At 57.8% G+C, this 13,376-nt stretch overlaps 1 protein-coding gene across 1 annotated transcript; it reads left to right on the top strand.

Annotated features, from left to right (window-relative positions):
- The first annotated feature begins 5,438 nt into the window (after nucleotides 1–5,438).
- On the top strand, nucleotides 5,439–7,808 carry EMD (emerin). Its single transcript, XM_005594970.4, has 6 exons — nucleotides 5,439–5,672; nucleotides 5,796–5,900; nucleotides 6,060–6,137; nucleotides 6,352–6,485; nucleotides 6,940–6,989; nucleotides 7,074–7,808. The coding sequence occupies exons 1-6, from the start codon at nucleotides 5,591–5,593 to the stop codon at nucleotides 7,396–7,398; spliced, it is 774 nt and encodes a 257-aa protein (XP_005595027.3). The 5' UTR covers nucleotides 5,439–5,590; the 3' UTR covers nucleotides 7,399–7,808.
- The last annotated feature ends 5,568 nt before the right edge of the window (nucleotides 7,809–13,376 follow it).

Raw genomic sequence — 13,376 nt, 5'->3', positions numbered from 1 at the left:
TGGACAGTCAGGGGCAGTCCCAGAGCCTGGGAGTGTGCAGCGGAGTGCAGCCAAAGAGCCAAGTGTCTGTGAACATGGCGGTCACAGCCACGCCCTGGCACTGCCAGGCTCTCTCTTCCTCTTCTATGTGCCCATTTCCTGGTAGCTTCAGATTCAGCTCAAATGTCACTTCCTTGGGGAAAGCCGCATAAAGCAGTGCCGTTGTAACATCTTGCCCACAACCCCCAATAAGAATTACAGTTGACACTGTGAGCCAGCACACACACACAGACACACAGATTTGAAACAAAGAGTAGGCTGCTATTTTCTATTCTATTCCAAAGAGGGAAGGGTGGAAGGGAGGGAGGGAGGGAAGAAGGGAGTCTGCTCACACCTGCTAATTTAGTTCTGCAATCCCCAGTTTAACACTGTGGCAAGGCACTGGTTGCCCTCTAGGTCTTGCTGCCTCTGCTGGCAATGGCATTTCATCCCCGAAGCCCCGCGGAAATGTCCCAACAGGCCCAGGGGCTCATCTCCAGCTGCTCCATCCAGTGTGTGTGCCCTGCTGGGGAAGCCACTTGCTAGATGAGAAACCTGAGCTCAGGCCCTCGAGGTAGCTGTGCTGCGAATCACAGCCAAGGCTATCCTGAGGAGGGAATCCCGCCCACCCACAGGCACCGGAACAGGTGGAGGGAGCATGAAAGAGGTAGTGGCTGCTTGGCTGCGTCTCAAGATCCCCGCTGTATTTGAACCCTCTCTTTCCACTCCTGCACCGCTCCCCGACACACACACACCCCCTCTAAACACAAGCAGTTCTTTGAGTCTACTTTTTCCAGGTTGCAGTGGGAACAAAGGTTTCTATAACACCAGTCATTCCTTGTGAAGATCATGACATCTCCCTACGTTGAAGATGGCAGAGAACTGGAATTGGCTCCATTCCTGCTGCAAAGACTGAATCTCCAACCAGCTACACCAACAGTAGCAAGCTCACCACCCTCGAGGGCCACCAGGCCCTGGGGGAGGGAGGACTTCAGGGAGAGTCGCCCCCAGCCCCCACAGGGTCTGCAGGGCTCATGTGTAGGCCCAATCACAAGGATGCTGCGTGTCTGAGTCTGCGGGAGCCAAGCGCACCCCAGGTGGAAAGGCCCAGGCCCAAGGCCACCTTCTCCAAGGAGCCTCCCACAGTCACGGCCCCCCGGTGTCTGTCCCAAGTCGGGATTGTGTTTCCTGGGGTGGGGGCAACAGGTTGTGGCAGGCATTTGCTGGGCGCCTACCTCAGGCAGGGCCCCAGGACGGGACTGCAGGACTCCGAGCCCTGGGATGAGCCTGACTGCCATGGATCGGGCACTGCCAGGTCTGGCCTGGGGTGGGCAGCAGAAACAGGACCGCTCAGGGGGACACGAAAGTTAAGTTTGTTTAGTATTAAGAAGATTCTGATCTTAAAGAAAACATTGGCTGGGCATGGTGGCTCACGCCTATAATCCTAGCACTGTGGGAAGCTGAGGCAGGTGGATCACTTGAGCCCAGGAGTTTGAGACCAACCCGGGCAACACAGCAAGACACTATCTCTACCAAAAATATAAAAATTAGCTGGGTGTGGTGACATGCACCAGTAGTCTCAGCTGCTCAGGACGCTGAGGTGGGAGGATCGTTTAAGCCTGGGAGTTTGAGGCTGCAGTGAGCTATAATTTCACCACTGCACTCCAGCCTGGGTCACACAGTGAAACCCTGTCATTAAACATAAAAAAAAAATATGCACTGTAGCTCATGCCTGTAATCCCAGCACTTTGGGAGGCCGAAGTGGGTGGATCACGAGGTCAGGAGTTCAAGACCAGCCTGGCCAAGATGGTGAAACCCCGTCTCTACTAAAAATATAAAAACTAGCCAGGCACAGTGGTAGGTGCCTGTAATCCCAGCTACTTGGGAAGCTGGGGCAGGAGAATCGCTTGAACCTGAGTGTCAGAGTTTGCTGTGAGCCGAGATCACATCACTGCACTCCAGCCTGGGTGATAGAGTGAGACTCTGTCTCAAAAAAAAAAAAAAAAAAAAAAAAAAGGCCAGGCGCAGTGGATCCCAGCACTTTGGGAGGCCGAAGTGGGTGGATCACGAGGTCAGGAGTTCAAGACCAGCCTGGCCAATGCAGTGAAGCCCGGTCTCTACTAAAAATACAAAAATTAGCTGGGCATAGTTGCAGGCGCCTGTAATCCCAGCTACTCGGGAGGTTGAGACAGGAGAATCGCGAGAACCCAGGAGGCGGAGGTTGCAGTGAGCTGAGATCGCACCACTGCACTCCAGCCTGGGTGACAGAGCTAGACTCTGTCTCAGAAAAAAATAATAAAAATAAAAATAAAATGTTAACAGCTCAGTGAACAATCATCTACTTGTTATAGATACTGAGGAATGTTTCCATGTTGATATTTTTTCCTCATAACTCAGTCACGTTGGGATTGTAAGTTATACAACATATACTGCTTGCCAGCCATTCCATCCTTAAGGAGCAACTCAGTTTTCTTATTCTTGACTTAGAATTGGTTGCACCACGATGTCTCCTCTGCCTGCACTTCCCAGGAAGAATCCCCTGGAGACCCTCAGATTTTCCTGTACATGCCCTTCCCAGACCCTCTGACGACTGCAAATCCCACCCTACCCTTGACGGGAAACTCTCTGAGGCTGTCCAGGTCATCAACCCCAGGGACCAGGTACTGGTGGGGGAATGTTCCATGAATTAATTGCTGTACTCAGGGCTCTTGGACAAGTCTCCCCTGATCACAGGGTCCTGACTCTCCCTGTATAAGATGGACGCTCTGCTGCTCAGGAGCCTGCCTGGCTTCCAGTGGTCTGGAGTGGAGCTGCACTGCAATGGGGCTGGACTTAGGCTCCAGGTACCCACAGGGTGGGTGCAGGGGGACCATCACAGTTCAGCTTCCTGGTGCCATCTGTGGTGGGACCTGATTGTGGGGCAAAGGGGTGGGACATAAAAGGCAGAGTGCCGAGGCAGGTACAGAACGGGTGGGGGGTGCTCCTTAGGGAGAAGGCAAATCTAGAATTCCTTGACCTCATAAGGAAACAGCTTGGATCCGTATGGGGAGGGGTGGCATGGGGGAGGATGGAGCAGCACTTAGTACACAGAGGCCTCTGGGAGATGCGCCAGGATTGCAGAAGGCTTGCAGAGGTGCTGGGGAATCTGATTTTGTCAAACCTAAAAAATCCACGAGGCAGCCTCTGAGCAGCCCAGAGTCCAAACTGCCACCTGTCCCCTCAGCTCTGAAAGATGAGGTGCAAACCCCTGCCCTACCCAAGGCTCTCCTGCTGCACACTGCCAGGCACTGTCTTCATGGACCCATACTTCCTCCCACATTGCTGGGCACAGAGCAGGGCCTTACCAACAGTGACTCCTCTTTGTTAGGATCTTTGTGTGTAGTCAAAACAAAGACCCATCTCCTCATTACTCCCCTAGGTGTCTACCTCTTCCCACCCCATGGGCAAACCTCCATGGATGACTGGTCTGTGACCCTCACCAGCTGGCTCAGTCATTCTGGACACAACCAGAGCCCTCCCCTCTTCTTCCCTTGTCACCAGCCTTCATCTGTGAGACCACAGATGGTATGTCACCTCTTCATGCTCCCAGTTTGGGGCCTACCCAGTGAGGGGCACACTAGTTGATTCCATACACCCTCAGCTGGCTTTGTTTAGAATGTGAATGTCACAGTCAGGTGCGGTGGCTCATGCCTGTAATCCCAGCACTTTGCTGGGAGGCCGAGCCGGGCTGATCACTTGAGGTCAGGAGTTTGAGACCAGGCTGGCCAACATGGCGAAATCCCGTTTCTACTAAAAATGTAAAAAGTAGCCAAGCGTGGTGGCATGTGACTGTACTCCCAGCTACTCTGGAGGCTGAGACAGGAGAATCACTTGAACCCGGGAGGTGGAAGCTACAGAGAGCCAAGATCACACCACTGCACTCCAGCCTGAGTGACAGCGAGACTCTGTCTCAAAAAAAAAAAAAAAAAAAAAGGATATGAATGTCACCTCCTTTCCCTTCTCCATGGGACAGCCCATATCTGATCAAGGCCCTGGGAATCCTAGCCACAGTTCAGGCTCCTGAGCAGGCCTTGGCAGCCTTCCATAGCTCATCACCGACGTCTGCCCCCTGCCCAGACACGCTGCGCTCAGGGACTATTCCGACAGGAGAGGACGCCCCGCTGCAGCTCCCCCCAGTGCCCCGGGTGAATGAACGGCATGAAGGATTAGGCGGGCACACGTTGTCTCTGTACGCATCGCACGGCGCCCTCTGCCCGCGCCCACTGGCGTGCCCGTCGGCATGCCCGGGCCCCTTCGAAGGCTGCTTGCTTCTGGAGTGCCAGCGGCCTCCTGGCCCAGTGCCCCATTTCCTCCCGGGTAGAGTGAGGGAGGAGGAAGGGAAGCAGAGAGGTAGGCGGTGGGAAGCAGCAGGCACATGTGCGCGGGCGAGAGCCCTGCAGACTGGGAAGAAGGGCCCGTGGCAGGGGGTCTGCGGAGATCCCATAGGCGCGGGCCTTGCCCCGCAGCCGCTTCCCGAGCAATGCGCACACAAAGCGCCCCCGGCAGTGCCTGGCCCCGGGCCCGCGCTCTCTTAGGGTCCGCTGCCGGGGCGGCCGACCGGGATGCGGCCGGGAAACCCTAGGCTCTGGGGCCCAGGAAAGGGGGGCGACGGCGGGGAGCAGGGATGTGCAGGGACCGGGCGAAGTCCAAGTGACTTAGGGACCAGAGCCACCCCAAGCGCCGACTTCGCCCGCTCGCACGTCCCGGGTCCCTAGCGCGCAGGCCCCATCCCTCTCACCCGGCTGGCTCAAGCGCGCCACAGGGTGACGTCTTGGCTCCCAGCCGTGTCGCCCTCACTCCCGCGCGGGCCCCGCCCCCTGCCGCTAGCCAATCTGTGCGTTTGTGACTTTTGGGCCCGCAGCCCCGCCTACTCCCACTGCGATACCAGTTTGCATTGCCCTGACTCCCGCGCGGGCCCCGCCGCCTACGCCGCTAGCCAATCCGTGCGTTAGTGACGTGTGGCGCCCCTCGCGGCGCGGCTTGCTCCCACCGCGAGACCTTCTGCCCCGCGCCCGCGCGGGCCCCGCCTCCTCCATCGCTAGCCAATCCCCATGTTTGTGACGTAAGGGCTCTCCGCTCCGCTCGCTCCCAACGCAAGACCTTTTGCTCCGCGCCTGCGCGGGCCCCGCCCCCTCCATCACTAGCCAATTCCCGTGTTTGTGACATATGGGCTTGCGGCCCCGCCCGCTCCCACCGCGAGACCGGTTCCCACCACCCTGACTCCCGGGGGCCCGCCCTCTCTGCCGCTAGCCAATCCGTGAGTTGATGACGTTTGGGCTCGCGGCCCCAGCCTCCCAGCTCTCAAGGCCCGGCCGGTCTGTGCCGGCTACTCCCGCCGTTTGGTCCCGCCCAGCGCAGCGCGCGCAGCCTGCGGAGCCAGCGGCCGTGACGCGACAGCGATTCGGCTGTGACGCGAGTGCGGCCGCTCCCGATGCACTCGTGCCGCCCCCGCCGTGCTCCTAGGCAGCCGTTGCTCGGCCGGTTTTGGTAGGCCCGGGCCGCCGCCAGGCCTCCGCCCGAGCCCGCACCCGCCATGGACGACTACGCAGATCTTTCAAATACCGAGCTGACCGCCTTGCTGCGCCGGTACAACATCCCGCACGGGCCTGTAGTAGGTACGCGGCGGCGGGCGGGACCCCTTCCGGGCCCCCTCCTCGTGCTCCGCCCCGCGACCTCCCCGCTGCCCTCCCCGCGCCCCTTCCCCGGACTGCGGCCCTGACCGCCCCGTGTCCGGCCAGGATCAACTCGTAGGCTTTACGAGCAGAAGATCTTCGAGTATGAGACCCAGAGGCGGCGGCTCTCGCCCCCCGGCTCGTCCGCTGCCTCCTCTTATCGCTTCTCTGGTGAGAGCCTCGCCTGTGGGGACGGCCTGGGACGCGGGGAGGATGAGGTAGCGAGGGTGTGGCAGGGGTGCCGGTCGAGAGCGGCACTGGGGAAAGGGGAGGGAAGCCTTGGGGTGGGGGTGGGGGGGCAAACAGTTCTGTCTCCTCCTTTCAATCCAGAGTTGAATTCGACGTCAGGGGATTCAGATATGTATGATCTTCCCAAGAAAGAGGACGCCTTACTCTACCAGAGCAAGGGTAAGGCAGGGGTTGGGTGGGCACGCTGGCACCTTCACCCGACTGCGTCAGGGACCCCGCTCACAGGGAGGACCTGAGACCTCAGTCCCAACCACTCCAGCAGCCTTAGGAGGGAGAAACTGTCACAGGTCCCGAAATGGGATTCAGATTAGGGCCATCGGGCCAGGCGGGGCACACCGATGCCCCCTCTGCTACCGCTGCCCCCCTTCCCAAGGCTACAATGACGACTACTATGAAGAGAGCTACTTCACTACCAGGACTTATGGGGAGCCCGAGTCTGCGGGCCCGTCCAGGGGCTTCCGCCAGTCTGTGACTTCACTCCCAGATGCTGACACTTTCCACCACCAGGTGAGCTGGCTGGCAGGCGTACTGTACTTGGGTACAACCTAGGGGATCGCGGCTGTGTTTGGATAAATCCAGGGGGCCACTGGGTACAAATGGTGGCCCTTGGGCCTCTGGGGAGACTTTGGCTCAGCAGACACCTGTTTGGTCAGGGTCCTACTTTGGGGAGCCCTCAGAACTATGTGACTAGAGCACATAGGATGCGTCCTGCACCCTGGTCTGGGATCTAGGCTCCAGCTCTTCCTGAGAGTCCTGGGGGCAAAGGGGGATGCTGGGGCATGAGCACAAGTAGCAAGGCCCCATGGATAAAAGGCCGAACACCCAGAGTCATTCAGGAGGGTGTGGGTCCCTGGCCTTTAACCAAAGGTCAGAGGGGACCTGCTGGGGAAATTTGAGAGGGACGTGGCAGGGCCATTGTGGCCCTGCCAGCCAGTTCCCTCACCTTGACTCTCTTCTACAGGTACGTGATGACGACCTTTTGTCGTCTTCTGAAGAGGAGTGCAAGGATAGGTATGTATGTATGGGGAAGGCCAGGGACAGGGGCTGGTTCTGGACCCAGGCTCCTGGCCCACCTGCTCCCCTCTTTTGCCTCAGGGAACGCCCCATGTACGGCCGGGACAGTGCCTACCAGAGCATCACGCACTACCGCCCTGTTTCAGCCTCCAGGAGCTCCCTGGACCTGTCCTATTATCCTACTTCCTCCTCCACCTCTTCTATGTCCTCATCATCTTCCTCTTCATGGCTCACCCGCCGTGCCATCCGGCCTGAAAACCATGCTCCTGGGGCTGGGCTGGGCCAGGATCACCAGGTCCCACTCTGGGGCCAGCTGCTGCTTTTCCTGGTCTTTGTGATCGTCCTCTTTTTCATTTACTACTTCATGCAGGCTGAGGAAGGCAACCCTTTCCAGAGGGAGCCATGAGGGTCTGGGCTTCAGAGCCAGGTCTTCTGGGGAAGTCCTGGCTGACTGCCTTAGCAGTGGGGGTGGGGGTGGGTGTGGGGGCAGGGGCAGGGGCAGGGGCTTTTATGTGTTCTTGCTTGGGGGGCGCTGGGCCTAGCCCAGAGTAGTGCTTGCTCCCCCTGCCTTGTCCCACCAGGGAGGCAGCAGATTCAGGCCCTCCATGGGGGCCTGAGTGTGCTTTCCTCGGCAGCCTCCTGGCCCTGCTTGCCTGTAACCCTTAGGGTCCAGGAGGGCAAGGCCTCGCTCAGTCAGAGGAGAACATGGTTCTTGTTGTCATGCATGCCTCCTTTTTGTCATCTTGTTGGGGGGGATTAACCAAAGGCCACCCTTTGTTTTCGTGGACACACAATAAAAACCCCATTTATTTTTAATGCGTTGGCTCTTCCTGGAGGAGAGGGTTGGGCTCCCATGGCAAGGGCCTCTGCGTCTTGGGACTCGAGGATTGCAATCTGGCTTTGTTGGGTCCGCATTTTTGCTTTGGTCTGGGGATAGGAATCAAATGCTACCCAGAGATGTTTGTGTTTTGTTTGGGAGTTTTATTCCCTAACTCATTCCCCAAAGCACCTGTAACTGCTTATACATATAATTGTGGTACAACAAGGCGTATACAGAGAACCCACTTAGAAATTCAGGCAAAGCAGCCGGGCGCAGTGGCTCAAGCCTGTAATCCCAGCACTTTGGGAGGCCGAGGCGGGCGGATCACGAGGTCAGGAGATTGAGACCATACTGGCTAACACAGTGAAACCCCGTCTCTACTAAAAATACAAAAAAGTAGCCAGGCGAGGTGGTGGGCGCCTGTAGTCCCAGCTACTCGGGAGGCTGAGGCAGGAGAATGGCGGGAACCCGGGAGGCGGAGCTTGCAGTGAGCTGAGATCGCACCACTGCACTCCAGCCTGGGTGACAGAGCAAGACTCCGTCTCAAAAAAAAAAAAAAAAAAAATTCAGGCAAAGCTGCATGCATGCTACCAGCAGTCTGTGGGTGTTTTAACTGGAAAAAGCTGAAGTCCACCCCAGTGTCCAAGGGCATGGGGACGGAAAAAAAATGAAGCATCTCTGGCACATCATTCTCAGCTCCTGGAACTGCTGCTTGTTTAACATGGGAGAAAAGCTCCAAAGGCTGAAATGCCCCATCATCCCTGGGTGATGGAATTCACCTGCCTATATTCTCACTTAGCTCCCAGGTTTTCTGCCCTGGGTATGTATTTCATAATCTTCTATATATACATATATATAATTTTTTTTTTTTGAGACGGAGTCACTCTGTCACCCAGGCTGGAGTGCAATGACGCCATCTTGGCTCACTGCAACCTCTGCCTCCTGGGTTCAAGCAATTCTGTCTCAGCCTCCCTAGTAGCTGGGACTACAGTCACACGCCACCATACCTGGCTAATTTTTGTATTTTTAGTAGAGATGGGGTTTCACCATATTGGTCAGGCTGGTCTCGAACTCCTGATCTCAGGTGATCCACCCATCTTGGCCCCCCAAAGTGCTGGGATTACAGGTGTCAGCCACTGTGCTCAAAGTTTATATTATATACACACATATATACATATATATGCATACATATACATAGATATATACCTGTATATACATATATATATTATTTTATTTATTTTTTTGAGATGCAGTCTTGCTGTTGCCAGGCTGGAGTGCAGTGGCACAATCTCAGCTCACCGCAACCTCTGCCTCCTGAGTCCAAGGGATTCCCCTCCCTCGGCCTCCCGAGTAGCTGGGACTACAGGTGTGCACCACCATGCACGGCTAATGCTTTGTATTTTAGTAGAGACGGGGTTTCACCAGGTTGGCCAAGATGGTCTCGATCTCCTGACCTCGTGGTCCACCCACCTCAACCTCCCAAAGTGCTGGGATTACATGTGTGAGCCACTGTGCCTGGTCTACATATATTTTTTTAAGTGGAAAGTGGGTACTAAAGCCCAAGACAGGCCAGGCATGGTGGCTCATGCCTGTAATCCCAGCACTTTGGGAGGCCATGGCAGGCAGATCACAAGGTAAAGAGATCGGGACCATCCTGGCCAACATGGTGAAACCCCATCTCCACTAAAAATACAAAAAATTAGCTGGGTGTGGTGGTGCATGCCTGTAATCACAGCTACTCAGGAGGCTGGGACAGGAGAATCGCTTGAACCCGGGAGGCGGAGGTTGCAGTGAGCTTAGATCGCACCACTGCACTCCAGCCTGGGCGACACAGCGAGACTCCGTCTCAAAAAAAAAATAATAATAATTAAAAAAGAAACAACCCAAGACACAATGCCACATGTTGCTGTGCACGCCTGGCTCTATGCTGCCGGCAGAGGGCGGGAAAGCACAGAGGGGCTGCCATCCACTGCACACGGGCAGGTGGGAAACAGAGGCCCAGCAAGGGGTGGGGTGCTGGCATTAGTCCCCCTTGCCTTTGGCTCCTTGCTGCAGGCAGTGGGACAAGCCAGCCTCCCACACTTGGCACAGCTCCCATGCAGTGCCTGCACATGCACCCGTGGAGGCGGGGCTGGGGCTGGGACCCTCCCTGGCTACTCTTGACCATTTATCTTGGCTGCATCCTAGTCTCTCCTCACGTATATTTTTGGTCCTAAAATAGTGCATGGTCCTTGTGTGTTGAAAGCATGCAGAAAAGAGCGAAGCACTTCTAATTTTCTTACCACTCAGTTTCAGCCTTTCTTGTTTGTTATAAGCTCCTCTTACCTAGCTCACCCCCAGAGCCCAGCCACTTGCTGTGTGGACTCCCCAAGCCCTTGCCCTCTGCCCCTCACCATCCCAAGCCCAATGCAACAGACTGATGGCTGGCCCTGCAGCAGGCGAGACCTGGATGGTCCATGGCAGGTGGTAGGCATGCGCAGGGGATGCCACCTCCTCACAGGTCCACCTTAGGGACCCAATGGTCCCATTAATAAGCCTGTACGTGGGGGGCAGAACAAACAGGTTGCTACTACCAGGACCCTAGAAGGACGCAGTGACAGCCTCCTGTTTCAGCAGCTGATAAAAACCAAGTACACTGACAGGAAGAACTGAACTCACCGAAGTCCAGTTCCCCCAGGAAGCACTCACTACTTCGGATTGTGGCTGGACAGAGGCAGATGGGGCCTAGCAGGAACCTATATGGGACCTGGGGTGGAGGCAAGGTTGACATCCCAAAGCTCTGGAGTAATAGCCGGTGTCAGGGAGATGGGGGATGTGGAGCTGGGCTTGGGGCATCCCAAGGAGGGAAAAGAGATATCCAGGTATCTGGATGAAATGGTGCTTTCTAGGCCTTAGGTCAGGTCCTGGATCTGTTACAGGTGAGGAGTAAAGAGGAGGCAGCCGGGTGTACTTGGCAACCCCTGTGGTGTCTGGCGTGAGGGAAGAGAGGGAAGGAAGGAACAGCGGCCACCCCCAACGTAGCTTGCCCCTTTTCATTCATTCCAAAAGAGCTCCCAAGACTGGATGGAAGAGGGCTCCCGGAGTCCCCACCCCATTTCCCCAGGGAATGACAAGGGCTGCAAGACTCCTACCCCAGGGCTCAGAGACTCCCTGCTCCTGAGGGCCCACGGCCTTCCCCAGGGCTCTGCTCCCACCACCTCCCTGAGCTCCCCCTGGATTCCTGAGGCCTCCCACTTGGGCTTGGTCACCAATCCCCAGGGCTCCGTGGGCCTTGGAGTACTCCCTCCCTGTTCCAGGGCTCCTCAGAGCTCTGCCAAGCTCATCCTGTGATCTGTCCAACCCCCAGGGCTTTGAACCCCATGAGGGATTCCAACTACTCTGGACACACCCAAGTGCACTGGGTGCCCCAACTGGAACCAGAAGGATTAGGAAGGTTCCATGGGCCTCAAGAGCCTCCAGGCCTCCACTTAAATGTTCTCCAGAGCTCTGAGAGACCACTGTGGCCCCGCTTTCAAAAGCCCCCAAATAATCTGGGGTCCCCCGCAGGGTTCCAGCAGTACTCAGACACACAGCAGGGGGCAGCAGCTGCCCAAGGTCCCAGCAAGAGGCCACTCTGGGGACTGTCCAAGAAGATACTGGATTTTTTTCCTCCGCTGCCCCCAGGCCCTGCCAGACCAGGGAGGAGAACCAACAGAGGGGGCTGGGAGGGTGTCGAGGCGGCCAGTGGAGAAGGAGACGGTGGAGAGGAAATGCAGGGCCAGGGCCCAGAACCCGTGGTCCTGGTAAGGCCTTTGACCTCGACCCCAGACAGGTCCAAAAGGTGACAGCGCCAAGGCCGGCCAAGAAGGACCCTTGCCTTGACCCTCAGCTGCGGTGGAGGTAGGAAGGGTGTCTGTTGGGCCGCTACCACTTTCAAGAAGAGAGTGCAAGAGGTGTAGAACCTGTGGCTTCATGAGGATAGGCCACTCCTGACTCTGATGGCATAAAGGAAAGGAAAACGGCAGAGGAGCCCTGCCTGACTTCCACTTGGGGCTGAGCTGCTGGCCCCAGGCTCAGGGCGGCCACTCACTGGGAGACACGGGGCAAGCAAGACACAGAAAGGGGAAGTCCCACCCCCAGCCCCAGCCACTCTACTGCTCCCCCTGGGCCCAATGGCATAGAGGCAAAGGGGCCAAGCACACTCTGGAAACATCTAGAAGCCACCAGCTGAATGGGGGTGGGAGGCAGCAGAGCCAGGCCCAGAAAGATCCAGTGCCAGTGGGGAGGACGGGAGGTCCCCCTGAGGCTGCGACTTGTCCGCTCAGCCCACTGTGTGCCCAGGATTCTGAACCTCTGGGGCACCCCCTCCTGCCCCGAGTCACCCAGAGTCTCCTGCCCCCTCCCTGTGCCGGCTCCATCGTATCCTCTCCCAAGCCCCATGCCTGGCAGGGCCACCGGGGTAACCGCCCTAGGGCTGGGCTGGGTGAACCAAGGGCACCGATCCCCCAACCCTCCGGATCATCCCCAGGCTGCAGGGACACATGTGGGGCAGCAAGGGCGGTAGATAAACTAGGGGGATCCAGGCCCCTGAGGACAGCCCTGGCGGGAGGCCACAGGCCTCACAGGGCGGTGAGCTGGAGGCCACCCAGGCAGGCAGGCAGCAGGGAAAGAGATTGGCATGGTCGTGGCCAGCGGCCTCCCCGGGAAGGGCGGGCAAGTAGGAGCAAAAACAAGAGCAGAGCACGGGCCCCTACCCTGCTGGGGCCTATGGTCTGGGGACCCAGCCACACTGAGGAAGACCCAGGAGGACCTGCCAGGCTACTAGGAGATAAAGGGTGCACAGGCCTCCAACCCGCAGGTTATGTCTGGACTGAGTCCAGGGAGGGCAGGGAGGGGCGGTAGCCCAGTTGACTTTCCCTCCCCTAAGCCACACCTCTGCACCCCAACCCTCCCTTCTGCCTCCCGACAGCCCCATCCTCGCTCTCCGAGGCAACTGGGAGGGGACCTGGAGAGGAAACAGAAGCAATGGCCCCTCAGAGCGGGGTTCCCCGAAATCTATGGCCAGGGACTGAGTCTAGCACTCAGACACCATTGGGAACACTGGCCAGGAGTCCCTCGGGTGGATCTGGGAACCTGCTGCAGAAGCTTAGGGGACTGGGCCAGCTCAAGGAAGGGCTCAGGCTGGAAACTGAGCAGGCAGGGCACCCCTGGACCTGGGGCCGAGGAGGACAGGAAGTAGGCAACTATGGAAAGACCCCCCACCACCACCCACCCTCAACTCGGCACACAAAGGCCCAGAGAGGCCCCCAGACATCACTGTGGGGGCAGGGGTGTTTGCAAACATCCGCAGAGGGACCGGGTGTCACAGGCACATGGACAGCTTGCAGGGCCCGGCTGAGGCTAGGACAGAAGCAGGGGGCTGGCAGGAGGTGCCCGGCCAGGGTCCCCAACTGTGCGGGAGGCAGGCGGCACCAGTCCCGGGCAGGATCTCTCAGAAGAGGCACCGTACCCAGCCAGGGCTCCCGGAGACAGGGGTGGTGGGGCCGAGTGTCCCCTCACCCTGTGCCTGGCCCCCAACAAAGGGC

This window comes from Macaca fascicularis, chromosome X (genome assembly GCF_037993035.2).
Source record: "Macaca fascicularis isolate 582-1 chromosome X, T2T-MFA8v1.1".
Lineage (NCBI taxonomy): Eukaryota > Metazoa > Chordata > Mammalia > Primates > Cercopithecidae > Macaca > Macaca fascicularis.
This window is presented reverse-complemented; position numbering and strand designations above follow the sequence as displayed.

Coding starts and splice junctions, on each gene's coding strand:
- EMD (XM_005594970.4), top strand. CDS start 5,591: ATGGACGACTACGCAGATCTTTCAAATACCGAGCTGACCGCCTTGCTG. Junction 5,673..5,795: donor CCCGCACGGGCCTGTAGTAG/GTACGCGGCGGC, acceptor GTGTCCGGCCAG/GATCAACTCGTAGGCTTTAC. Junction 6,486..6,939: donor CTGACACTTTCCACCACCAG/GTGAGCTGGCTG, acceptor TCTCTTCTACAG/GTACGTGATGACGACCTTTT.